Source organism: Macrosteles quadrilineatus, unplaced genomic scaffold, assembly GCF_028750875.1.
Source record: "Macrosteles quadrilineatus isolate MER2022 unplaced genomic scaffold, UCM_ALF_1.0 Scaffold_4__1_contigs__length_99947679, whole genome shotgun sequence".
Classification (NCBI taxonomy): domain Eukaryota; kingdom Metazoa; phylum Arthropoda; class Insecta; order Hemiptera; family Cicadellidae; genus Macrosteles; species Macrosteles quadrilineatus.
In genome coordinates this window covers 29,535,037-29,561,130 of record NW_026542597.1, presented here as the reverse complement: position 1 = coordinate 29,561,130, position 26,094 = coordinate 29,535,037, and the positions used below count along the sequence as shown (strand labels likewise).

Genomic DNA, 26,094 nt, shown 5'->3' with positions numbered 1-26,094 from the left:
CAGCTCTCTAGCTGCTACAAACAGCCTAGAACTAACATTCTTGCTCAAATAAGGGTGAACTAAACCCAATGCTCTCTCTTCGCTGTCTTCCTTCGGTATTGATAATAGCTATAACGTCTTCTTCGTCTGAGTCTGACATAGTAAGCACACTTAAACTTAAACTTAAAAACAACTAAACTGCACTTAAATACACTCCACTGATTGCACAATAGACACAACTGTAGTTGTAAAACAGTCACACCGTGTGCGCTGGGCCTTAGAGATAAAAATTCCAAGAATAAAAACCTTTTTAAAATGCATTTACATTTTAAAAAAATATAAGGTCTTTCATAAGAAAATAATAAAAGTTGGCGGCCGTATTAACAAAAATGGCGGATAAAACTATTTTTTCAACTTGACTAAAATTATTTTAATAAAACATCCAAGGCAGTTACACACAACTTACACAGTTACAACTTAAAATTTTTGAATTTTTCTCTTATAACTTTCAAATAAAACAGCACACAATAAAAATAAATAAAACACTTATATCAATCACCCTGCAGATAGTTAGTTATAAGAGGAACATTTTGGTATGTTATTCCAATGTCCAATATATCAGCCTTTGGAGTTCAAACGGTTAGTTGGTAATAAAGGTGTGTGAATAATAGGGTTTTTGAAGAGCATATCACCGTAATGTATATTTACCTGGAAGAGACGAGTTCCATCAACATCGTAAGTGTCATGATCTCTAAGATTGCGGAAGCCACTCGCTTTGCCCCCGAGGAACACGATCATGTTTCCTGCATAAGCAAGAAGAGACATTAATAAAAGTATTATTGTACTTGGTTAGTGCAACCAAAGGTTTGCAATTGAGTTAAGGTTTGGTAAATGGTGTACAGGTTTAAATTTTATTGTAAAAGATAACAAAGTTTCCAACAAGTGTATTAAGTTAGACTATCCGTAATTATAAATAATCTCTATTAAAAAGGTACACTTTTCACGGACGATATCAAACCTTTTTTGACAATGTCTTATAACTTTGCAGAAATATTGTCATTCAATGTGCTATAAAATCTAGAAAATTCTTATCACCTTTAATTTTAAAGTTGTTTTACCTTATTTTATTTTGAATAAAAAACAATAAATATATAAACAGTAGAGGTCTGAAAAGGGTAACTGGTTCTCATGAATTATTGTTAAGTATATTTTCATATGCATTTAAAAACAATACAATTCACAGCATTTACAACACTTTTAGTATGTCTACCTTTAAGCTCTGAAGAATATTACATTTATTAAACATCTCTAACTGTGGTTTTCCAAATATTAAGCCTCTTGATGAAAATAACAATCGTCATTTATCCAAATAACATTTACCTTTGAAGAGACGCAAAAAGTGAGTAGGTTCTTGTCCCTGGGTCACTCTAACTTGCAAAGCTCGGCCCCCGAGTTCACTGTCCAATCTTGAAGCATGTATTGCTGAGGCAGCACGCTCGTCTTGAGTGCTATCCTTGCCCTGAAAAATAAACGAATGGTAAAAATATTTCACTTAAAAATTTTGTTTATTTTCAACATAATTGTTTATCTAAGAATAGTAATAGTACGAAGTATGATGAAATAAAACTATAATTACAGAATGTTGAAAATTCAATTTTTTGTTATTTCATGGGTTTTTATGGGAAAATCACAAAAGTGTTGAACAGTGGCAAATATATGCAGGCTATAATGCATATGTCAAAAGTACAAGATACAAATACATTAAATATTACCTGAAACCCCAGGATATGAATACTAATTGTTTCATTAGTTACAAATTCATTGTGTGCTATTAGCTTGTAAACACAACACTTGCTGACTAAAGTCTTAGCTAAGCATCTTGAAGGCAAGAGCCTTGAAAGCGAAGAGTAGGTAGTTTAATTATATCCTGAATAGGATTAAAAAAACTAAGGTTATATTTTCTATTTCTTTACTAACAACAATATTATAAACACCCCTCAAATAATTAACACACAAAATATAAATATCATCTAACCTGCCAGAAGTATATGATGTACTTCTCCTGAGGGCCGTCGTGATACTTGTACTTGATCACGTAGGAATCCCCACCAAAAAACCTGCCGTAAGTGTTGCGCTCTACTGGAACCAGTTCAAAATTCTCCACCCTGTAGATCTCCATTTCTCCGTTGCCGTCGTCGGGCATGAAGCCGACAGCCGGGTCGCAGTCGTACAGCACCGAGCGAACACCACGGTTACGGACAGGGCTGTTACTGCCTGTAAACATACTCCCTTGTCACCCATATCAGCTGAAGACATTTAATTTTTTTTTTTTTTTTTTTATAATGTGTGTTTTATGTTAACCTGCTACTTGTATAGTTTTTTATTTATTATTTCACCAAATTTATCAACAACAAAAAAATAATTGCCGTCCATATTTTGGATTAAATTATTTAGACCTTTAAATATTGCTCAACCTCTAGTAGTCCAGTAAAATAAGACATTTTGGTATGCAAAAGGTCGGGTAGTTCTGATTTTTGGATATGTTGTTAGTATTGGGCCCATAACATAAAATCCAAGTTATCCACCTCGAGATACTGCCGCTCGCCGTGGGGCGCGCCACTTGTTATCGAAATATCATAAATATGGCAATTCCTATTGTTTTTCACTCGTTCTCGCGAACCGTTGATTTTACCGAAAGTTTTATATTATTACATTAAAGAAGAATAAATTTGTGACAGTTTAAGCCCAACAGCAAGTATGTAGCGTAAATAATGGACAAAATACAGACCATCAAAATAAATAAATTTTTCCAAAGACATATAAAAATTGTGGTTTTTTCCAATATTTCCACAATATAGTTGTTTGAAGTAAACACCGTATTGATTTAGAGAGTATGCCAGTTTATTTGCTATTATTAGAAAATAAATGAAAGTATGAATAAAAATACCCCCACCTCAGCAAACCTGCATACTAAGCGAATTTCCATTTGCTTGATTTGATTTTAACAAACCTATTAAATAACATTAGGTTTAACTAGTACCTAGGTTTGCTGCTACAGGTAGGGTAATATAGTACTGTATATCTTTTAGTAAATAATAATAGTATGATAAGAAACAAATAAATGTACCCAATTTTATAAAAATGTGTCTATAAATAAGGAAAAAACAATAATTAAAAATCTTCGCTTTGGAATAACTTGAGGTTTTTTAATTTACATTTTTTAAATTTTCTCCGTAACCAATAACTGTAAAAAAAATTTTAATGTTCTAAATTATTTGTTTTTAAGCTCTACAAAATTCTTTAATGATACAATTGTAAAATTGTAAGTTTTGAGGGTTAAAAATGAAAAAAAAATATTCTTACTGGCAAAATACCTATAAGGCAACCGTTCCTATGGCCTTATCATGCCGATCATGCTTCGCGATCTCGTTTTAATAAATAAATGTACGTTTACATGATTCAATGATTCAATGATTTATTTGGCCATCAAGGAAAACTAATAGGCTAAGTCCCTTACAATACAAAGTAAATGATAAATAGTCCATCTCTTCATTCACAAATAAAAGTAATGTTTGTACTAAATTCCACTAAATCGGATGATTTTTGGTAATCATCGTGCTAATGGACGATAATAACTTTTTTGGATACAGTTTAGTAATATCTTTAGTTTTTTTTTATACAGGGTCTCAAAAAAACTCACCTAGTTTGAAAATTTATTTATTTATTGTACTAGATACAAACTACTGTTCAACGACTGATAGACTATGAATACTGACTATAGACAACTGACTATAGAGAAGGCTATGCTGATACATTAAATGAAAGGTAATAAAATAAAAATTATTTTAACACTATCACACCTCAATATGCGAACCATTTGTAGCCCTGCAGACATGCAAGCTATTTTTACTCATTTTTATCATTAATATTTTATTATTTGTATTATAATTTATTAACAAAACTATGTTCAAGGTCAAATAGATTTACGCAACTTATTGCCAACGTACGAAACTAAAACTTTGAAGTATACTCTACACAGCACGAAATTATTATTACTCATCCATTTGAACAATAGTATCGTGAGGTATGTTTAAAACTATGGAGTCTTTTTCGGACACCTGGTATAGGCCTATATACATATATATATATATATATTTATATATGTTATAACAATTTGAACCAACAGTATTTTTGGCCTCTAGGAATACCAAAATGAAAAAGTAAATTGGTCCCGGGTCTAGGTCTTACCATGAGACTTACTGTAATAGCGTATTCCCTATAAAGGAAATTTGCTAATAATCAGCATATCATTTATATTGAATGGTGTGTGTTGAGGAAACCACTATTTAATCTTTTCATCAATTTCGTTGTCTCGAGCAATGCGATAATGGCGCGCGTCAACATGTTGCTCACTGTTAATGTTCAACTGACGTCATTTTTTATAATATTTCTCAACTTCCTACAGATTTGATGAGGACGGGTCATCCCAAGCGCCCATCAAGTTACAAAATGTTGTCTGTTATCCCTCGTCCTCGAGTCAATCCATCAGGGCTTTTCATTGTCTTTATTAGGGCCTGTTCGATGGTCTAATCAGACCAAATTCCACACCAGAACATGTCTGTACGTCTTGTAGTGAAATTTCCGATCTTTGTGAACTTTTTGTGTTCTTCAATATCAATCCTGTATTTCAATTCATATTCAGCATGTCCTGTATAGATGGGCGCACTTGGCGTGGAAAAAATACCCGCTGCATGGAAGATCTGTAGAGTGATTGTAATTGGAAGATCTTTTTTGCCTGATCTTTCAGCCTCAATAAACTGTTAACTATGTTAAACTGTTTTATTTTGTTTTCATGTGAAAGTATTGTACCCAAAGCTTAGCTTAAATGTTTATGTATAAACATTTGATAGCTTTGGGAAGAGTAGTTTTGCCGTTGAAGGTATATTTTGAAGGTCTGTTTGTCGGCATGTAAACCTACATTTATTAAAACGAGTTCGCGAAGCATGATCAGGCCATGGGAACGGTTGCTTTATCGGGTTTTTCGTATTTTTGACCCACAAAACATTTACAATGTATCTCTAAACCATTTTGTAGAGCTTAAAAACAAATAATTTAGAACATTAAAATGTTTTTTTACAGTTATTGGTTACGGAGAAAATTAAAAAATGTAAATTAAAAAACCTCAAGTTATTCTAAAGCGAAGATTTTTAATTAATGTTTTTTCCTTATTTATAGACACATTTTTATAAAATTGGGTAAATTTATTTGTTTCTTATCATACTATTATTATTTTATATAATATATTACCCTCCCTGTAGCAGCAAACCTAGGTACCAGTTAAACCTAATGTTATTTAAATAGGTTTGTGAAAATCAAATCAAGAAAATGGAAATTCGCTTAGTCTGCAGGTTTGCTGAGGTGGGGGTATTTTTATTCATACTTTCATTTATTTTCTAATAATAGCAAATAAACTGGCATACTCTCTAAATCAATACGGTGTTTGCTTCAAACAACTATATTGTGGAAATATAAAAAAAACCACAGCTTTTATACGTCTTTGGAAAATTTATTTATTTTGATGGTCTGTATTTTGACCATTATTTACGCTACATACTTGCTGTTGGGCTTAAACTGTCACAAATTTATTCTTCTTTAATGTAATAATATAAAATTTTCGGTAAAATCAACGGTTCGCGAGAACGAGTGAATAACAATAGGAATTGCCATATTTTTGATATTTCGATAACAAGTGGCGCGCCCCGCGGCGAGCGGCAGTATCTCGAGGTGGATAACTTGGATTTTATGTTATGGGCCCAATACTAAAAACATATCAAAAAATCAGAACTACCCGACCTTTTGCATAGCAACCCCTATATTTTCTGACAGATTTACTGGACTATAGTATTTGGATAAAAAAGTTAAGCACATGGTGCTAAAATGAGAGAATAACATTTAATTGACCTCAGCGAACTCAAACTCAGGTATTGAACACACATCAAAACATTCCTCAATAGGAAATGTTTTGCACTAGCAAGAGAAGTTTCAATGTCAATAGTATTATGCCATGAAATTATAGACTCTGCAATTCTGTAGGTTATGTTTTGATTGAATTAAGAATTAGTATAAGTTTGGATGAGTTGTATAGTTTTATTTTGTAGAGTATAATTTTTGGAAGAACTTTTTAATGTCTACTAAAGTCTGGAGAGGATATTAAAAACTGATTTTTTAAAATTAATACTATCTTCTTACCAGAACTTCCCCTGCGTCCAAAAGTGTTGGTCCAAGTGCCGAAGTATTCCCGGAAGCCAGCAGGCTCAGCTTGTTCAACAACTCTGGATATCTGTTCAATCAAAAAAGAAATTGAATGTTTTCGTGTAGTAGTTGATTTTAAATTTTAAACAAAAAAGAAGATTTTTATGGTATAGCCTCTGGATCACTGATTTTTACAATGAAAGGTTTATATTACCTGTATCCGTCAAGAGATCTTAGATTGTAGTTCTGAATACATATGAATTGTGTAGATATGAATGAGAACACACCCTTGGAACTAAAGGAATTTAAACATTTAAAATAAAAATGTGTAAATATTTCAGAGCTCCAACAGACCTCACAAATTGTCCAATAAATCTGAAAGGACTCGGAGCTATTGCAAATTAAAATTATTTGGAGCTATTACAATTAAAAAGTATCGGAGTTAAAACAATTTGAGCTTTGGAACCCCACTTCTGATAATATAAACAAGAATTTTATTCAACCAACATCCCTGTGGCGTTTGATGTATGGTAAAAGGTTTTTTGACTGGCAAAATTTTAGTTTTTTTCTGATTGGTTAATGAAAGATTGATACAAATTTTTAACCCTTAGAGTGCCAGGCGAGAAATAAAAGTAACGCTCAAAAAATGCCGATGATTTTTCCCGAAGCTCGCGCTAAAAATGCCGAGCGCGATCTGGCGATTTTTAGGTTAAAATTTCGTAAAAATCAAATTTTCGATATTTCGACCAACGAAAATTGATGTATCGCATCTAGTAACTTTCGACTCGATGTTAATATATGGGTTAAAAGAATCCGAGTATCCATTCGGTTGTTATGACAACTGTTCGATCATTACGAAACGTCCGGTCAGCCGGACGTTGGCACTTTTGGCTCGTTCTAAAAACGTCCGGTCGGCCGGACGTCGGCACTTTTGGCTCGTTTTAAAAACGTCCGGTTCCCCGGACGTTGGCACTCAAAGGGTTAAATCTGGCAATACAGAATATATGAGTAGATGGTTTATCATAGTTACAATACCAATCTCGGAGACATTTTCAAACTGAAATACTTGGTATTTGGAGGATGGAACACTTTGGCTTAAGAATACTTGAAGGAAGAAGGAATTGATATAAAACTTACCTACCAAAGAAAAGGGGTTCAGGCAGTTGACAGTGTACAATTTTAATTTTATATCCGGCTTCTACAAGTGGGTTTCTTCAGAAGAAATAAGAAGAAATCTAATACTTTTTTGTGCTGTCATTTACCTGGAGCTGGGGTAAGTTAGTTGAGTATCCATTCTTTCTTCCTGTACAGTTATATGATAATAACTCAACTATTTTTTTAATTAAAGAACTTATACATCTATTTGATTGGAAATTGTTTAAAAGCACACTTTAAAGTTTTTACCTTAGTCCAAGACGGGTAGTTCTTTTCTTTCAGGAAAGCTTGTCCGTTTTTCAGAGCCTCCACTTTCTCTTGAGTGGTTGACTTCTTCCCAACCCAAACGTAGATTCCGGATGTTACAGTATCTAAGATGAAAGCATCCTGGACAATCAACAGTGTTATTTCTTTGAACGACTAGAAAATCATGTTAGAGAATTTTGGATTTTAACCGGCTTCTATTAATCACTAAATCACCTTTATACTGATATAACTGATAACTGATAGATATCAGTTTGACAGGACCATTGACTTTTAAATACTAAAGTAGATATCTCATCTATATTCACCAGCTGTGGCCAATTTTTTATTTGAATAGAAGGTTGTTGAATGAGCTACTCGTAGAATCAGAATCAGAATCATTATCAGGATCCTTCGGCAGTAAATACAGCAATAGACACAGGTACAATTTTAATATGCAAAACATAAGAGTGCTCTACACTCTAAATTTATATTTCTCCCTTAGTTTTTGTTACTTCAATAGTTGATAAGGGAGCCGGAGCACAAATTGCGCCTGTTAATAGGGTCCGAAACATGATTCAGAGGCAAATTGAATAATGCAATAGCCTTTCATTTATCAAAGATTATGTTCATTTCAGACAGTTTTCATATGTAAAAAAACTACTAATTTACAATAAATTAAATGATTGTAAAACCAGATTTACCAACACCAATCAGGTTACAATTAAAGAAGTCTACAGTACAGTATTTAAAATCTATTTTCATAACCTGTTCCGTCTCTTATTTACAATCTGACTGTGGTCAAACATTCAATGATTCATCAGAAGGATCAGCTGTTAAATTATTTTAATAGCCGTTATAAAGACAGTTGATCAGACATTATAATTTTGTCCAACAATTACATCTGAGTTGCGTTTATAATACCATAGTTAAAAAATACTCCCTTAGTAGATTTCTCATCCTTATGGAACAGCTGAAGACAATTTTATTGTTAGTTCTGTACGGTTTATGTAGAGGTCGTGTTTTGTTTACAATTTGTTTTCCGTTATTACAGCCATTTAAAACCTCGTTTAACCAAATAATACGATCTAACCATAAACAATAACTTGTCCCCTAGTTATATAACCAAACAGTAAAGCACAAATCATGAATTAACCCTAAAATAATGGAAACAAAGTTTCGTCGACACTAGCGCCTTTGTGTCACGTACATGAACTAGACACGAAAAACGTGCTTCAAAATTTACAATGGGATGAGAAGTCTACTTGTGTTGGTTAGTCTATGATAATACTTAATCCATTTTATACTTTTATCAAATGTAATGTAAATATAATGTTCTTGTTCTTACATTGGTGTCAAGCATGTCTTGGCGAAGAGGTTTGTCAGCGATCTTGACTGATGAAACTTTTCCGGACGCATCACTGATCTTGTATAAGGCCACAGTGTTCTAAACAAACATTCACTGTTAGGCTACTAAGAACATGAACCAGTTATAAGTAACATGAACAAGCTCTGTTGGTATCTTAGAGTAAATATGTTTGACTATAAGTGGAGAATCAAATGTTCAAAATGTATAAATGATCAAATGTATAAAACAAATATAATATGTTATTATAATTTTTTTCTTAAATATGATTTAATGAATTGAATAGGTAACTTGTTCGTTTTTGTTGCCACAAATATGTATAGGGTTCAATATAGATTGCAATTCATCACAGAAAACTATCTAACAGAAACCAGACAATAAAATAATCATCATAAGCTTGAAACGCACCATTAAAACATTTTGAAAAGTTATTGAGTTTCACTAATTAAGTGTTCATTAAAACTTTCAATAATATAAAAACCATATTTTGCCACGTACATCTAGGTTTCTCTCAAACTGCTGGTCGTCATCGGTTTTAGGTTCGTCAGCAACCTGGTTTGCAGAACCTCCTCCCAGCTGCTTGAAAAAGTCTGCCACTTCATCAGCTGTGCTTGAAGCATCTACAAAAAAACATTGCTGATATAAGTTGAGGAATTAAATGTTTAAGTTACATAACCAACAAAACTATACTTTGTTCACATAATGTAGGTGGTTTTAGGGGAAGAAAACTATCAACTCCACTTCATAATAACAAAAGCTCAAAAGCTGAGGTTTGCCAACACAAACGTCAATCAGCTGCAACATATAATTTAAGGAAAAAAAAAACAGTGGCGAAACTTCCCCTCAAACCACCTACATTTTGTGAACATGCGAACAAAAGGGACTCACATATACTTAACAATGGAAAAAACATAGAAACTAAACACAATGTAGAATACTTTTAGTAAATCAAAAGGGTCATAAAATAAAAACAATTGCAAACTCAAGACCCATAACTTTTTGTATAGGAGCACAAAACTGATATTCCACAGTCCATAGACAAAACATTTTTTGGACTTATTAATTTTAATTATTATGGACTTAGTATGGACTTCTAATTATTTAATATATAATTACACAGTGTACTACAGCAGTCAGACTAGTAGCTAGAAATTCTGTCAAGGAGACCTGATTTCAAATCTCTACAAACACCAATACCAATTTACCAAGTGATTATATTGTGACGGTGCGGTTCAGAGCCCCTTTACACCTAGACCTGAAGTTGACTAACTGCACAAGATGAACTGGTACTTACTAATTTTGGAAATACAGAACAAATACTCACCGATGATGTTAACTTTTCCACGACCAGAGTGGTCCTGGTCCCTGATAAGATTGGCAGCTCCAATTGCCTTCACTCTCTCCGAGCCCTTAGCCTTCGCCCCGACGTAAATGTAGATGTCTCGCCCAGTGTCTAAGATGAAGCAGTCGCCCTTGTTCATGGACGTAATTTTTGGCTCGACCTATGACCAAGCAGGGAAAGTACTTAAATTCGCTTTACCTACAATAGTATTTGTTAATAGTTTTTTTATAAAAAATTGAAAAAATTACAACATTGGTATTGTGCACTTATGGACTTTTTTAGTATTGTTCTATACAAAAACTACTTTCAGTCATTCAAAGTGTAATACTTTAAACATCTTATAAAACACATAAAAATTGTGGGGGTTTTAATTTTTTTAATTAAATTTTTTAATTACATTTCTTTAAATTTGTGTACTGTAAAAGCAATGGCTTTATGTTGCTAATTGCACTTTTGGACCCCATAAAAAATAAAAATCTTAGATATTAATGCATAATTTACTGTCAGGAATATTACAGGACTATCCAACCCCTCAGATCTTCCTACAAAAAAAAAAAAAAAATAAAAATAAAGACTGCAAGTATCCTAACTGATAACAATAATTATCTAATTCTTACATCTATTCAGAATCTACAGTACCATTTGAAAACAACATATTCTGTTTCAAGTGGTTTTGTCTCAACTAACCTGTCTCACTCGTACGTTACGTTTACCCTTGACTTGATACAGAGCCTTTTCTCCAGCAGCGTTGATGTCTACATGTTTGAATCCGCTGGCAACTCCACCGGGAACGTAACGTACACCTGCAATAAAATGTATCTAGATCACTCAAAATACAACATGTTTAACCAACAGTTAAATCAATGTGAGAACCTTGGAATTAATCCAAATACTAGTTCTGGTTATCACTTTTAAGACAGTGAAAATTTTGGGTATATGAGCTGAATTTACCCACAGGATGAGAGTGAACTAACGGAGTAATTGAGTAGCGTTGATACAGACTTAGATCATTGACTATACACAAACAAATATTTTTGTCTTCAATCAATATGAGAAGATAATCTGTTTCTTTAGCCACGACCATTTATTAAAATCTCAGTGCTCAAGAACAGCTGGGTCTAGTTTCAAATCATGAAAAAGCTACTGACTTTTCTCAGGATCAAAACAGCAGTTACCATGGAGACCTAGGTGTGTATTTTAACCCAAATATAAACTACAAAGGATAAGTGTTGGAGTGATATAATCTAGGTAGCTTGTTACTGACTAAGATCAGCTGTTTCGTTAGCCAGGATTCTTTATTTACAGCTCAATGATCTGGAACAGCTGGGTCCAGTTTCAAACCATCGAAAAGCTACTGACTTTTTTGGATCGATCTGGCAACATTTTGATTGTTAGGCGACCACCATAACCACTCAGCTACCCAACCCTGATTACTAATAAGGATAATCACTTGTTTATACGCCTAGCTATTTGTACAACCTGGGAGTGTTGGAAGCTTCTTTACCAATTTACAAATTGATGGAATTTATAACAATCAGTCTTTAGGTATAACTAGAAAATCTTCTTGGCTCTCAGATCTTATTGTAAACTAGAGCAAGTGTTAGGTACCTATTAACTAGTACGAGAGGTCGTCCAGTGGTCGAAACTCGACCAAAAATATGTAATGTACTCACTTAACTATTTTCACCCCACACTGTAAATAAAACATGTGATTGGAGTTTCCTCCATTTGTTTTGATTTTCTGTTTATATTTCGTTGTTATTTCGTAACCAGCATAGCAACGCATAAGATCCATGTTAATTTTTTACAACTTTTAAACTTATTTTTTGTGCTTATCTTTGAGCCTATTTAAATTTATAAAGGGATTCTGCACACCTATAATTCAGTTAATTTGTGTTTTTACCAGGAAAGTTTTGGGGTAGTTAAGATTTTTTCCATTTCTTATGTATTTTGGGGTGCTGAATCCGAATCTGAGGTTTGCCAACAAAAATTCATGACGCAACATTGACAAAAATGAGAAAAATATGAAAAAAATGACATTTTTTGTAATATTTAGCTTATAACTCAGAAACTATCAACTTTTTGTTATAAGTCTATATTATCAAAATTAAAGTACACAAAATTTGCTACAAAATGTACCCCTAATGTGGTAATCTCCGATGAACCGTTTAGGCTCCAGAGCTATTTGAAAATTGGAACATTTTGTGTTAGTTTTTAAATTTCTCCAATTATTCTGTCAATGACATATATTCATTGTATATACCCAGGCAAAGGTCTTATATAAATCCAAAGTGTTAAAATTGATTAATTTTGTGTTACTGAACCGTTGACTTTTTATTTAGTGTACAGAAAAGTTACACGAACTGTTGCCGTTTAAATTATCCTCGCTCAGAGGGTTGTAATGAGGCAGGTTCTGGCAAACGTTTCGATGCATTATTTGTAAGCATTCTAGCTTGTTCATCTGGACAATTAAAAAAGGTTAACACCCCCGCCGCAGCAAACCTGCAGACTAAGCGAATTTCCATTCGACTGATTGGATTTACACTGAAATGTCTACTTAAAAATATAACATTTATTCCCGATTTAAATAGAATTAGTTTAACAAGTACTTAGGTTTGCTGCATCAGAGAGGGTAAAACTGTTTTTTTTTGTAAAATGTTAATAGTTAGTAAGAAATAAAAACATTTTCCGAATTTGATCAAAATATGTTCATAAACAAGCAAACTACAACAGTTTACTAAAGATTGACATAAGATGATGATTCTTCATAAGAATAACATGGGAATTTTAAATTTACAATTTTTTGGAATTTTCCCCGTAACCATTAGGCGCATAATAACGCTTCAATATACTAAATTATTTGTTTTTTAAGCTCTACAAAATGGTTTGGAAAGAAATTGCTAAATTTTATGATTTTTGGGACAAAAATGGGAAAAACCTATTTTTACCCCCGTTCCCATGATCCGATCATGCTGGATCTTGAACTCGTTCGAATAAACGTAGGTTTACACGTTTGTACCAAATTTCATCAAAATCGGATCATTTTTGCTCGAGTTATCGTGCTGACGGACACATATATATATATATGAATTTGAACGGATGGTGTTTTTGGCCTCTAGGGACCTCAAAACGAAAGAAAAATCGGTCCCGCGTCCAGGTCTTACCATGAGTACTACGGTAATAGCTTATCCCCTATATGGGAAATTCGCTAAAAGTAGAAAACAAATTTACACATAATAATAAGTAATACCAAAATCAAAACTATCAAAATTAAAATAACACCAATCTGTTAATCATGTAATATCTTATGCACCTGATGACGTGATATTAAGATATACGTAAATAATAAAATGTTATGTAGGCATATACTGTTGCTAAGCATTTACTTTGTGTGTAGATTTGATAGATTATAGGTCCTAGGGCGTAGAGCATAGGCCTACATGAGAGTGGTAAGGGTTAATTAACTTAAGATAGTCAATACAAATTTTGGCTAGAAAACTAAATCCAACGTTGCCCCACTGCCCCCAACTCAAGCAGCTGCGTAGACATAACTCGCTTAGAGTTTACATTAACATTCGGGTGAATGAATTGGGGTGAAAAAAAAAATAGTATTGGCCTATGGTAACAGTGCTAATCACTCTAAGCCATGCATCGGTCTTGAAATTTTACACAGAAAATTTTATAATGGGTGCCAATACGATTGAGGATGTACAATGGGGCTGTGATGCTAGAGTCTAAGTAAGTAAGAAAGTAAGTATAGTACCAAACGCACATTCCTTTATTTATTAACTTGTTAAATCTACACACAATATAAATGCTTAGCAACAGTATATGCCTACATAACATTTCATTATTTACGTATATCTAAGTATCACGTCATCAGGTGGATACGATATTACATGATTAACAGATTGGTGTTATTTTAATTTTGATAGTTTTGATTTTGGTATTACTTATTATTATGTGTAATTTTTTTACTTTTAAGCTTTTTTTAATTGTCCAGATGAACAAGCTAGAATACTCACAAATAATGCATCAAAACGTTTGCCAGAACCTGCCTCATTACAACCCTCTGAGCGAGGATAATTTAAACGGCAACAGTTCGTGTAACTTTTCTGTACACTAAATAAAAAGTCAACGGTTCAGTAACACAAAATTAATCAATTTTAACACTTTGGATTTATATAAGACCTTTGCCTGGGCATATACAATGAATATATGTCATTGACAGAATAATTGGAGAAATTTAAAAACTAACACAAAATGTTCCAATTTTCAAATAGCTCTGGAGCCTAAACGGTTCATCGGAGATTACCACATTAGGGGTACATTTTGTAGCAAATTTTGTGTACTTTAATTTTGATAATATAGACTTATGACAAAAAGTTGATAGTTTCTGAGTTATAAGCTAAATATTACAAAAAATGTCATTTTTTTCATATTTTTCTCATTTTTGTCAATGTTGCGTCATGAATTTTTGTTGGCAAACCTCAGATTCGGATTCAGCACCCCAAAATACATAAGAAATGGAAAAAATCTAAACTACCCCAAAACTTTCTCGCTATGAGTAAATTTAAATACAAATTTACTGGATTACTACAGGAAAATAGCTTTCCAACGGTATGCGTAGATTTTCCCTACGATGCACACGAGCTGAGAAAAAAGGTTTTAAAGAAACATGCTTGCCTATTAATATATAGATAGATAACCTAATATTAGGTATGCATCTTGTGTATCATTTCAGTTGTATGTCTTTGCTCGTTAACCACCTGTACTTTTTCTTGTAATGCTAGCTTATTTTTGTTCGGAGTCTACTTGCTATTAATTTTGTACGTATTATTTTTGTAGTAGTATTCGTATGCATCTTGTGTTCACTTATTGTATTTAGTATTTATTATTGCTTGTGATCTTCCGGATGTAATGGTATTTATTGTACAGTGGCTTTTGCCATAAATAAACTAATTGAATTGAGCCTAAAAAAGTCAGCTGTAACCTACCAGATTTGAAGTAGCTGAGGAACAGCTCACTCTCGTGTTCCTGTACCTCTCTGTGCTGTACAGGACCTCCACCGAGACCATCGTCCAAGTCAACAGACAAGATGGCCGCAGCTCCAGCCTCGTCCTGGAGAACAAAAAACATTATGGCCATTGACAGGTAGAATTCCCATGTTAAAGCTGTTACAAACATGAACAAATGTTTATTGAGCCACATAATAATGTGTGTGCACTGGTTCAGGATGTCAACTTTATGACCACAAAAAACTAAGAGAACGTATTGAAAACTATATTTTTTGTTGTATGTTTTTGTATAATCTGTTGTTAACAAAAATTTTTGAGCAAGCTCATGTGGAAATAAGGTATCAAAAAGTCAATGGTTATTTCTAAACATTATTTGACTTAAAGTGAAAGGAATTGTTGGAGATGAGGCAATTTTGACAAATTGTATAATAACAATTATGTTAATGTTTGACTTTCTACTTTTTCTTTGTCTAAATTCTAAAATGAACCCTTGATTTTCAGTCTAACCTGTGATGTTTGATTACCAAGCCAAAAGTGGATGTCCCAACTGAACGTCCCCTTCTTACTCTTGTCTTCTTTGGTCTGGAAATGAAATAAATAAATAGTAACTGTAAATTTACACCTAATTGAAAATATTTCTTTTTATTTAATAATTATACTTACTGAGTTTAAAAAAAAAAAAAAAAAAAAAAAAACTTAGATGTCTTGTTCTAGTGGTGGAACCTCAGTAAGAAGACGCTCGATAACAAGTGGTTTCTTTATTACAAGGGACATTTCAAATAGCCTAGATTTTATCTTCGCCTTAAATAATTACATATTATCGCAAACCTCGATAAGAAATCAACCTTGAAAAAAAGTCCTATTTGATAAACGCCATTTGAGGACTTGTTCTACTGTATTCATTATTCGCCTACAAGTAGAGGCCTTAAAGTGAACATGCACAGCCTTATAAACACCATTTAAACCTCTTCAGTAATAGGAAGTATGTTTAATCTATGATAATATCATCAGAAAATATTTGTACAAACAACAACAATTTTAGCCAAAGTTCTTTGAATGGGCTATAAACTTGTACAATATAAATAGTGTGATCTTTATTTACCTGATGGTAAACTTATTTGTCAGTTTTCATCAGTGTTTTTTATATAAAATTTATAGTTTATCATAAATGGCCAATTTTAGTTGTAGAGTTCACAATGTTTAAGAATCCTAGAAGTAAACATTAACACTCACTTTTAACACGATGTACGAGTCGCCACTATAGAACTTGCCATAATCCTTCTGTGGGTAATCCACTGGTGCAAAGTTCTGAAACAATAGAAGTTCACAGTTAAATATTGAAACATAGGTAATGATATAATAGTTTTACAATCATAGATGGTATTGGTAGGGTAGGGAGTTCTTATAATGTGTTGATAAAAGCATAGATTATGTATATACTCCCTCATCAATTTGTCATGGTTATGGATTATTCAAAGACAGTTTTTAGGTAGGCATATTGCCATCATGTAAGATGAGTTTTGATGTTTATTTATTTTTTATTCTTGTTATTTCTATACCTGATAAAAATACAAAATTAATATCAAAACACAATCTTTAAGCTTCTGCTCCTTCTCTGATATTACGACAAAAGAACCCCTGTTTTTTTAAGTTACCTACCCTCGCATAAAATAAAAATGTATTTAATCATAATCCACACCATCTAAGTTTTACTCATCTACAGATTCTTCAGATTACGATACAATCAAATTAGAAGTCTACACTTGTAGTATCCAAAGTCAATGATAAAACATACATTGTTAACAATCATGTCTTGGATAACAAGTCAAGTTAGTCATGGCACATTACATTTTATGACTGGTCAACGCACTGATTATCTAAAGTCAATACAGCGTGGAAGCTAACTGATGTAGCATACAAGAAATAAGTGGTGTAACACTAACACACCACACTAGCCAAGAGTTTGAAAATTTAAAAATGGTTATGGTAAAACTTAAAATCAGGTTTGGATTTGAATTTTTATTGTGAACGTTTTATTGATTTAGTATTTGCAATTAATATTAATATTTCTCACAACATGTAAGTTTAAATATAATTCAAAAGATGGATGTATTAAATTGTTTTTTGACGTTTTGAAACATTTTCACCTATCTTGAAGATCGAGTCTTAACTTTGCATTAATTTTTTTAAGGTGATCAGTTAAACAATTCCTACAAACAAAACATGACTCAAACACAGTACAGTAGTTTGTTATGAGTGTATCATAAAATAAACAACCAATTCCTATAATATGCTAACACCAAGGGTTTTTTGTTGTTGTTGTTGTTGTTTTTTTTTTAAGTAACATGACTGACTAAACAAATTTCCTCAAATGTTTGACATGGATAAATTGCAGAAAGTGTTAAAGTGTGTTAACATTCTGGTAAATATATTTTTAAATTAGTTTTTCATTTTTATTGAAAATCTTTACAGCCTATGTATATTTTATTACTATAATATAATATTATTATAAACATTTTTCCCCTCTAGAATTGTGACAAAGGAATAACAGCTTACAATTATTTTTAAAGTAATGCCTAAAAATGGTATGTATGTATATAATATAATATAATATTATTATAAACATTTTTCCCCTCTAGAATTGTGACAAAGGAATAACAGCTTACAATTATTTTTAAAGTAATGCCTAAAAATGGTATGTATGTATGCAATCGCTGACTGGACCAGATTCTACCCCACTGCCCCTTCGATCGCTGACATACTGTGTACAAACTATATCCGCTGCCTGGGCGTGGATTCCACTGCCTTCTCGATCTGCACTTGCATAATCAGCGCTGACATACTGTATACAATGTATCTCCGCTGCCGCTGGGCGTTGTCGCCATCACAGATGATTTTTTGCAAAACGACGCCGTCCATTACGAGAGTGATGTTCCGAGACGTTCCCAACCCTCCATTGTTTGACGAGACGCGGAGAAAAATCGAGAGGACTGTCGTAACCATGATGCGAGGTGCATCTTGCAACGTTGGTATTTTCCGTTATTTGGACAAGCTGCATAGGTGGATGTAGCCATTATCGTTGTTTGGATTAAAGTAAACATTTTATAGTGACTGGACTGAGCAGATGTGTCCGAGTCTAAAATAGGTTGTAAATGTTTGGGGATGTTTTCAGTTGTACACAAACTGCAGATAGCCAGTTTATAAATACCACATCACTCGGCGCTTTGAATTTTAATCATGGCAAAACAGGGTGGGTTCCAGGAATCGGTCATGAAATCTATATTCCTCTTATATGTTTTATGTTTTATGTGTGCTCTTAGGGAGGGAACCCCTCATACCCATTTAAGAAAGCAGTTTTTAAAATCCTCCATCCTCTGCCAAACTGTTTCGGCATATATACAATCATAATATTAAATAGGTGATGTAATGCTACTGAAACAATAGAAGAGGAGTTAAAATAACTACAGAAGATCAAGTAAATATGATTAGTTAAAGCTTTATAGAAAGGTGTCGAACGAGATAGCCTTAGCAGCATATGAATATAATGAAACAGTATGAATATACTTTGTAGTAGGCCTACATGTAGACGCATTAAAACGACAGAAATCAAGAAGAAATCGTCAATGTACAGTGAAGTGACGAGTGAACAATTTTTATCTAAATCACAATCGTTTAATTGAGAACAGATATTTTTCACATACATTATTTTTAATTTTTCACTTTCAACTTCTTACGTTGTTTTAATACCGTAGTTCAAAATTCCATTGAGGTTGTACAGACAAATACGTACGATGTAAACGTAAACACTTTAAATATTATGCCCAATTTAATACAGCCAAAAATGTGCTTGAGGCCCCAACCATAATTGTTGGTGGCCTTTTCTTGGACACCCGGAACTACTATAGACAGGGTGAACACGTTTCCCGAAAAAAAACCAATTATTGCTTAAACCATTTTGCAATGAATGTAAAGCCCGCAAAATTATTTTACATTATTTTGAAACTTGTTAAATAAACTGTATATTATCATCTTTCGAAGAAATAAATGCAGTGAATGTTTTATCGAGAATCATAGCTGCGGTTTTTAGAGCTAAAGAAACCCAAGATGAGTCAAGCAATCGTTTCAGCGTTTCACGTAAATGTCAACTTGATCGATAATTCTGTCACGGCGCGGGAAATGTCACAGAAACTTGCATTTATCTCAATCTCGTCTCCGCGAATATCTGTGAGTAATGAATGAGTCGTGCAGATTTTGAAACAGCAAATTTTCTTTTTACTTGTTCTTATTGAAATGTCCAGTAACGGCATACTGCGATTCCTGCTGTGTAAATCTGAAATCATGATTGAAACTGTTGCTGGAAGTTACTTTTTATCTAGAGTTAACCACTGAGTAGTGTTTGTCAAAATTGTAAAAATTCCCAAACTTGTAAACATTTTAACTGAACAAAATTATTTGATTTGATTTGCAGGATAATAGATCAATAGATTATAAGTCATTGTTGTGATATGAAACTTGTCCAACATTTTCATGATTTATAATATAAAATGTAATCTTATATACTAAAAACTATTTGCAAAACTACGTCAGCTAACCTGGCCATACCACTGGATCGAATTACGCGCGGTTGGTACAAAATGAAAGATATTTCCGGTAGATGTGCAGAATCCATTTATAAATTAAAATAGACTCAAAAATAAGCACGAAAATCAATTTTAAAATTAAAAAAAATAATATGGGCCTTATGGGATGCTATTCTGGTGACAAAATAACAACAAAATATAAACAGAAAATCCAAACAAATTCCAATCACATGTTTTATATGCAGTGTGGTGTGAAAATATATATAGTATACTAGTATATAGCATAGTTTGCACAATACATACTTTTGGTCTAGTCTTCGACCACGGGGCGAGCTCACGTATTAAGCTAAAATATTTCACAGATCAGTTTCCCCTCCATAAATATAACATGGGATGCAACGTATTGCAGGTTTTTTAATATCTCACAAACCAAAAAACATTTCTGAAACAATAGAAATTCTTAACAAATTAATGGGAAATTTCGTTAAATTGTTTTTATAATGAAATGATAACAAATAATTGTGGAAATTGGTGAACAATTCCTAAGAAACCGTATTTTTAAAGGTTCAACATATCAACTAATTCCAGTTACATTGTTGGAATTTGGGTAAACGGGTCCATTACAAAAGGAATAAAGTAAACACACCCATAATATAAATTAACAATATACCAAATGTTTTGGTTTCACGGAAACACCCAAATTTTAATAGTACATTTTTCCGGCATCAACAATTCTTTGATGATTTAATTTGATTGCAGCATTTTCAATGTTTGTGAAATAATGGTTCTTTGGTCCCAACCATTATCAATGATATCAAAACTTACCAATGACAAAAAAGTCTACATTAATTTAGACAAAACGATCATCATAAGTAACGGAATCTATATTATATACAGCCCCTTGTGTAACTGACTCACTCATTGACTCATCAGGTATACAAATTCTTACCCACTTCTAGAATAGCTACGGGGTTGAAATTTGGCACGAATTTAGGTATCGGTCTTACACCACCAGTAAAATTGTCAAAAGTCACATTTTCAAATTTTAACCCCCCTAAAAAAATTCAAAATGGCGGATTTTTGAAAAGTGCGAAAAAGACGTTTTTTTAAAACGTTTATTGTGCTTAAACCGTTGGTTTAATCAAAAAACGGAGCACACTTACTGTATTTAAAATTAAACGAGCTACAATTTCATAATATAAAGTTTCTTTCTATCTCCACCCCTTCCCCCCTATATTTCGCTCTAAACACAACATTTTGGAATTTTTCATCATGTTTTTTTGTTCAAACGTCGGTTGCGGCTCAACCGTTGGTCTGGTCAAGAAACAGAGAGAACCATTACGTACTAACTTTTGACGATCTACAACTTTGTAATTTAACATTTTTTTCCATCTTAACTCCTTCACCCCCAAATTCATGCTTAAACTTGAAATTTTGCCATTTTTCCTTGTTTTTTGGGGGGTTGGCTGCCCTGGAGTAGGTTAAAATCCGTTTTTGGTACGTTTGACCTATTACTTGTTTTTAAATATGCCTAAAGTTTATCCTAAACCGATTTCGGAATTTTCACTCACCATACTTAACCCTCAAAATTGGGGGGATAATTTTTGTTAAAATAAAAAATACCGATTTTGAAGATTCTCGTCAATTAAAAATTATATAAACGCAAGATTATATATAAACAAACAAATGTTTTGTATACAAAATTTTATGGTGTACATTTTGTTCCATAGCGCTTTTCACCTATCTATACTCCAACCCCCTCAAAAAACCCCATTTCGATAGTTGTGTCCTTGGAATTACACACTCATATTAGCGATAGAACATTGGAATTTTTAGCGGTGTTGGTATTCGGTTCAAATTACCTTAAATATTATTAAAATTGTTATTTTCTCATTTCAACACCCCCCCCCCCATGGTTTAAAATATCCCCAATGTTAAACAAATAGAGAATTAGCATGCGGGAAATAAAATGGCATTTCAAGCATATTAAAGTCTTAATAACCAAGTGAAAGCAAGTGAGTGCAGCGAACGAGCTCCAACCTAAAAGTGAGTGAGCGTAGCGAACGAGCTAACCTGAAGGCAAGTGAGCGCAGCGAACGAGCTCCAACCTAAAGGTGAGTGAGCGTAGCGAACGAGCTCCAACCTTAAGGTGAGTGAGCGTAGCGAACGAGCTAACCTGAAGGCAAGTGAGCGCAGCGAACGAGCTCCAACCTAAAGGTGAGTGAGCGTAGCGAACGAGCTAATCTGAAGGCAAGTGAGCGCAGCGAACGAGCTCCAACCTAAAGGTGAGTGAGCGTAGCGAACGAACTTCAACCAGGATTTGATTGAGCCATGCGTTTAGTTTAATTTTTTTCCCATCTCCACCCCAAATTCGTTTTTAAACCTGAAATTTTACCTTATTTTCCCTATTTTTGGTGATTTTTACTGTGAAAGGGGTCTATTCTTCATGCCGATAATTTTTACCAACTCCCCGCCTAAGATTATTTTAAAATATTATTTTACCTCACTCTAACTTTTAAGACTATATATCGATGCTTATTTATGTGAAGAAAGTTTTAGAGGTTGTGACTTAGCAAATTTATTTTATCATAGCACCGGCCCTACATCGAGACTCTAACATGTCAAGACTGGTTTGGTTTGCACCAAACAACCCCCCTATGGAATACTTCGCAACTGCCAAGTTATCACTACGTCTTTTACGCAAAAATGTTTCCGGACAACATCCTGTCCCCCGTGAAAATTTCTCATCACGGCTACTATTAAAAGGGGGCCTGGGGTGCTCCAACCTAAAGGTGAGTGAGCGTAGCGAACGAACTTCAACCAGGACAAGTGAGTGAGCGTAGCGAACGAGCTAACCTGAAGGCAAGTGAGCGCAGCGAATGAGCTAACCTGAATGCAAGTGAGCGCAGCGAACGAGCTCCAACCTAAAGGTGAGTGAGCGTAGCGAACGAACTTCAACCAGGAAAAGTGAGTGAGCGTAGCGAACGAGCTAACCTGAAGGCAAGTGAGCGCAGCGAACGAGCTAACCTGAAGGCAAGTGAGCGCAGCGAACGAGCTCCAACATAAAGGTGAGTGAGCGTAGCGAACGAACTTCAACCAGGATTTTATTGAGCCATGTGTTTAGTTTAATTTTTTCCCCATCTCCACCCCAAATTCCTAAGACTTTATATCGATGCTTATTGATGTGAGGAAAGTTTTAGAGGTTGTGACTTAGCAAATTTAATTTATCATTGCACCGGCCCTATATCGAGACTCTACCATGTCAAGACTGGTTTGGTTTGCACTAAACAATGCCCCTATGGAATACTTCGCAACTGCCAAGTTATCACTACGTCTTTTACGCAAAAATGTTTCCGGACAACATCCTGTCCCCCGTGAACATTTCTCATCACGGCTACTATTAAAAGGGGGCCTGGGGGCGGAGCCCCCAGCGAGCACAAGGCGAGTCTAACTAAATATACAGCCCGATGTGTAACTCACTGACTCACTCACTGATCAGGTATACTAATGTTTACCCACTTCTAGAATAGCTAGAGATCTGAAATTTTGTACACTTATAGGTTTTGGTCCTAAACCACCTAGAAAATTGCCAAAAGTTACATTTTCAAATTTCAACCCCCCCAAAAAAATTCAAAAGGGTGGATTTTAGAAAATCCCGAAAAAGGTGTTTTTTTTAATCGTTTATTGTGCTTAAACCGTTGGTCTAATCAAAAAACGGAGCACACTTACTGTATTTAGAATTAAACGAGCTACAATTTTATAACATAAAGTTTCTTTCTATCTCCACCCCTTCCCCCGTATATTTCGCTCTAAACACAAAATTTTGGAATTTTTCATCATGTTTTTTTGTTCAAACGTCCGTCGCGGCTCAACCATAGGTCTGATCAAGAAACGGATAGCACCTACGTATCTTTACTTTTGACGATCTACAACTTTGTAATTTAAAATTGTTTTCCATCTTCACTCCTTCACCCCCAAATTCATGCTTAAACTTGAAATTTTGCCATTTTTCCTCGTTTTTTGGGGGATTGGCTGCCCTGGAGTAGGTTAAAATCTTTTTTGGGTATGTTTGACCTATTACTTGTTTTTAAATATGCCTAAATTTCATCCTTAACCGATTTCGGAATTTTCACTCACCCTACTTAACCCTCAAAGTCGGGGGGATAATTTTAGTTAAAATAAAAAATTCCGATTTTGAAGATTCTCGTCAATTAAAAATTATATAAACGCAAGATTATATATAAACAAACAAATGTTTTGTATACAAAATTTTATGATGTACATTTTGTTCCATTGCGCCTTTTACCTATCTATACTCCAACCCCCTCAAAAAACCCCATTTCGATAGTTGGGTCCTTGGAATTTAGGAATAAGCCTACTTACACACTCATTTTAGCGATGGAACATTGAAATTTTTAGCGGTGTTGGTATTCGGTTCAAATTACCTTAAATATTATTAAAATCGATATTGTCTAATTTTAAACCCCCCCTTGGTTTAAAATATCCCCCATGTTAATCAAAAAGAGAATTAGCATGCGGGCAATAAAATGGCATTTTAAGCATATTAAGGTCTTAGTAAAAATTAGTAAGTTCTTCATGGTCGTAAGTCATTTGAAAAATTAAAAGAGGCCAATCTCATCTTATACACCCCCAAACCTACAACACCCCCCTTAAAAAAAAAACTCAAATCTCATGTAAAACTGTTTCTCGTCGTTCTAGATATTTTTAATTTGTGTAGGTTTAATGTTGTGAAACGGTAGTTTTTTTTAATTACAACCAAGTTGGAAGTCATTGTTTATGTCACCCACCCCCCATAACCCCTCTTGCAGAAACTGTACAAGTGGCAATAATATTAACGTTTATAATAAAAGTATACTATTTTTTATTTTTTAATGTTTTTATTACAATAGCGTGGCTTGCCCCCGAAGGGGGCCCATTTCCTTCAATGATGATTTTAACCAACCATCCAGCCCCCGAAGGGGGCCTTATTTTATTTGTAATATTTTTGCCTCCCTCTTACTCCAAACAACACTTGCAACACTTATTGAACTCGATATAAGTTTTACAGTAAATTAGCAAATTTTCAATCTTAAGAGCAGCAACTCCACATCGGGACTGTAACATGTCAAGACGTGTTTCATATTCACCACAAACGACCCTTCTATTAAATACTTTCAATTGCCTGATTTTCATTGGTTTTTTAACGCTGAAAAAAAAAATTTACCGGAAAAATTCTTGTCCCCCGTAGAAAGAACATTCCCACTACCCACTTCTAGAATAGCTAGAGATCTGAAATTTCGTACAATCATAGGTATTGGTCCCAAACCACCCAGAAAATGGCCAAAAGTGACATTTTCAAATTTCAACACCCCCTCCCCCCCAAAAAAATCAAAAGGTTGGATTTGAGAAAATCCCGAAAAAGGAGTTTTTTTTTTATTCTAATGTTATTCTTATGGAGAATAACTATTAAATTTAAAAACTTTGTAATGCTCATCTGATTCTCTTTGAAATGTGCTATAGAGTCATGCTATTTGGTAGTATTGTGGTATGGGATCTTAAAAAAAAACTCTTTTTCTAATTTTAACCCTTCCTCATAATCTAAAATGACGGACCCCTAAATACCACAAAACAATGTTTTTTTTTTTCAAATTGCTACAGCTGAGAAACGGTAAGAGCTGGAAAGGATTTGAAAGATTTTGCATGGACAGGAATTACATGTTCTACTAAATAAATACTCTTAGGCATTTTTCATAAATCTCACCCCTTAGCCCCCAAAAAACGCCCTACTTAAAAAATTTGGTAAATTTCTTTAAATGTATTTCGGTTTTCGCTATTTTTTCCTAAGTATTTTTTTTGCAAATATTTTTAATGCTTTGTATTCTCCTTATTTTTCTTCAAATTTCACATTTTACATGATTTTTCGTAACTTGTCTCCTTGACCCCGAAAACTTAGGTTTAATGCCAAAATTTGAATGGTTTTACCACTTTTACGAGCCTCATGTTTTTCTTATGAAGGATAAGATTGAAATATTGGCTTTGGTATGCTCAACTGAATCGTTTAGACAGGTGCTAGAGACTTGAAATTTGAATAGGGTGTAGACTGCCAAATCCCCATTTTCAAATTTTAACGCCACAAAAAATCCAAGTTGGCGGACATCT

The 26,094-nt window shown here is 33.7% G+C and overlaps 1 protein-coding gene across 2 annotated transcripts in view; it reads right to left on the bottom strand.

The window, feature by feature from the left end:
• The window catches only part of LOC128993244 (gelsolin, cytoplasmic), a 57,371-nt gene that overhangs the window by 7,664 nt on the left and 23,613 nt on the right, over positions 1 to 26,094 (bottom strand). For both annotated transcript variants that reach the window (XM_054417024.1, XM_054417023.1), the window contains exons 3-14: positions 16,589 to 16,663; positions 15,863 to 15,937; positions 15,335 to 15,458; positions 11,025 to 11,140; positions 10,320 to 10,497; positions 9,494 to 9,615; positions 8,978 to 9,076; positions 7,636 to 7,773; positions 6,229 to 6,319; positions 2,015 to 2,253; positions 1,360 to 1,498; positions 688 to 782 (exon numbers count right to left, since the gene is read on the bottom strand). In XM_054417024.1, the coding sequence (XP_054272999.1) occupies positions 688 to 782; positions 1,360 to 1,498; positions 2,015 to 2,253; positions 6,229 to 6,319; positions 7,636 to 7,773; positions 8,978 to 9,076; positions 9,494 to 9,615; positions 10,320 to 10,497; positions 11,025 to 11,140; positions 15,335 to 15,458; positions 15,863 to 15,937; positions 16,589 to 16,663 (1,491 nt within the window). The remainder of the gene's footprint in view (positions 1 to 687; positions 783 to 1,359; positions 1,499 to 2,014; positions 2,254 to 6,228; positions 6,320 to 7,635; positions 7,774 to 8,977; positions 9,077 to 9,493; positions 9,616 to 10,319; positions 10,498 to 11,024; positions 11,141 to 15,334; positions 15,459 to 15,862; positions 15,938 to 16,588; positions 16,664 to 26,094) is intronic.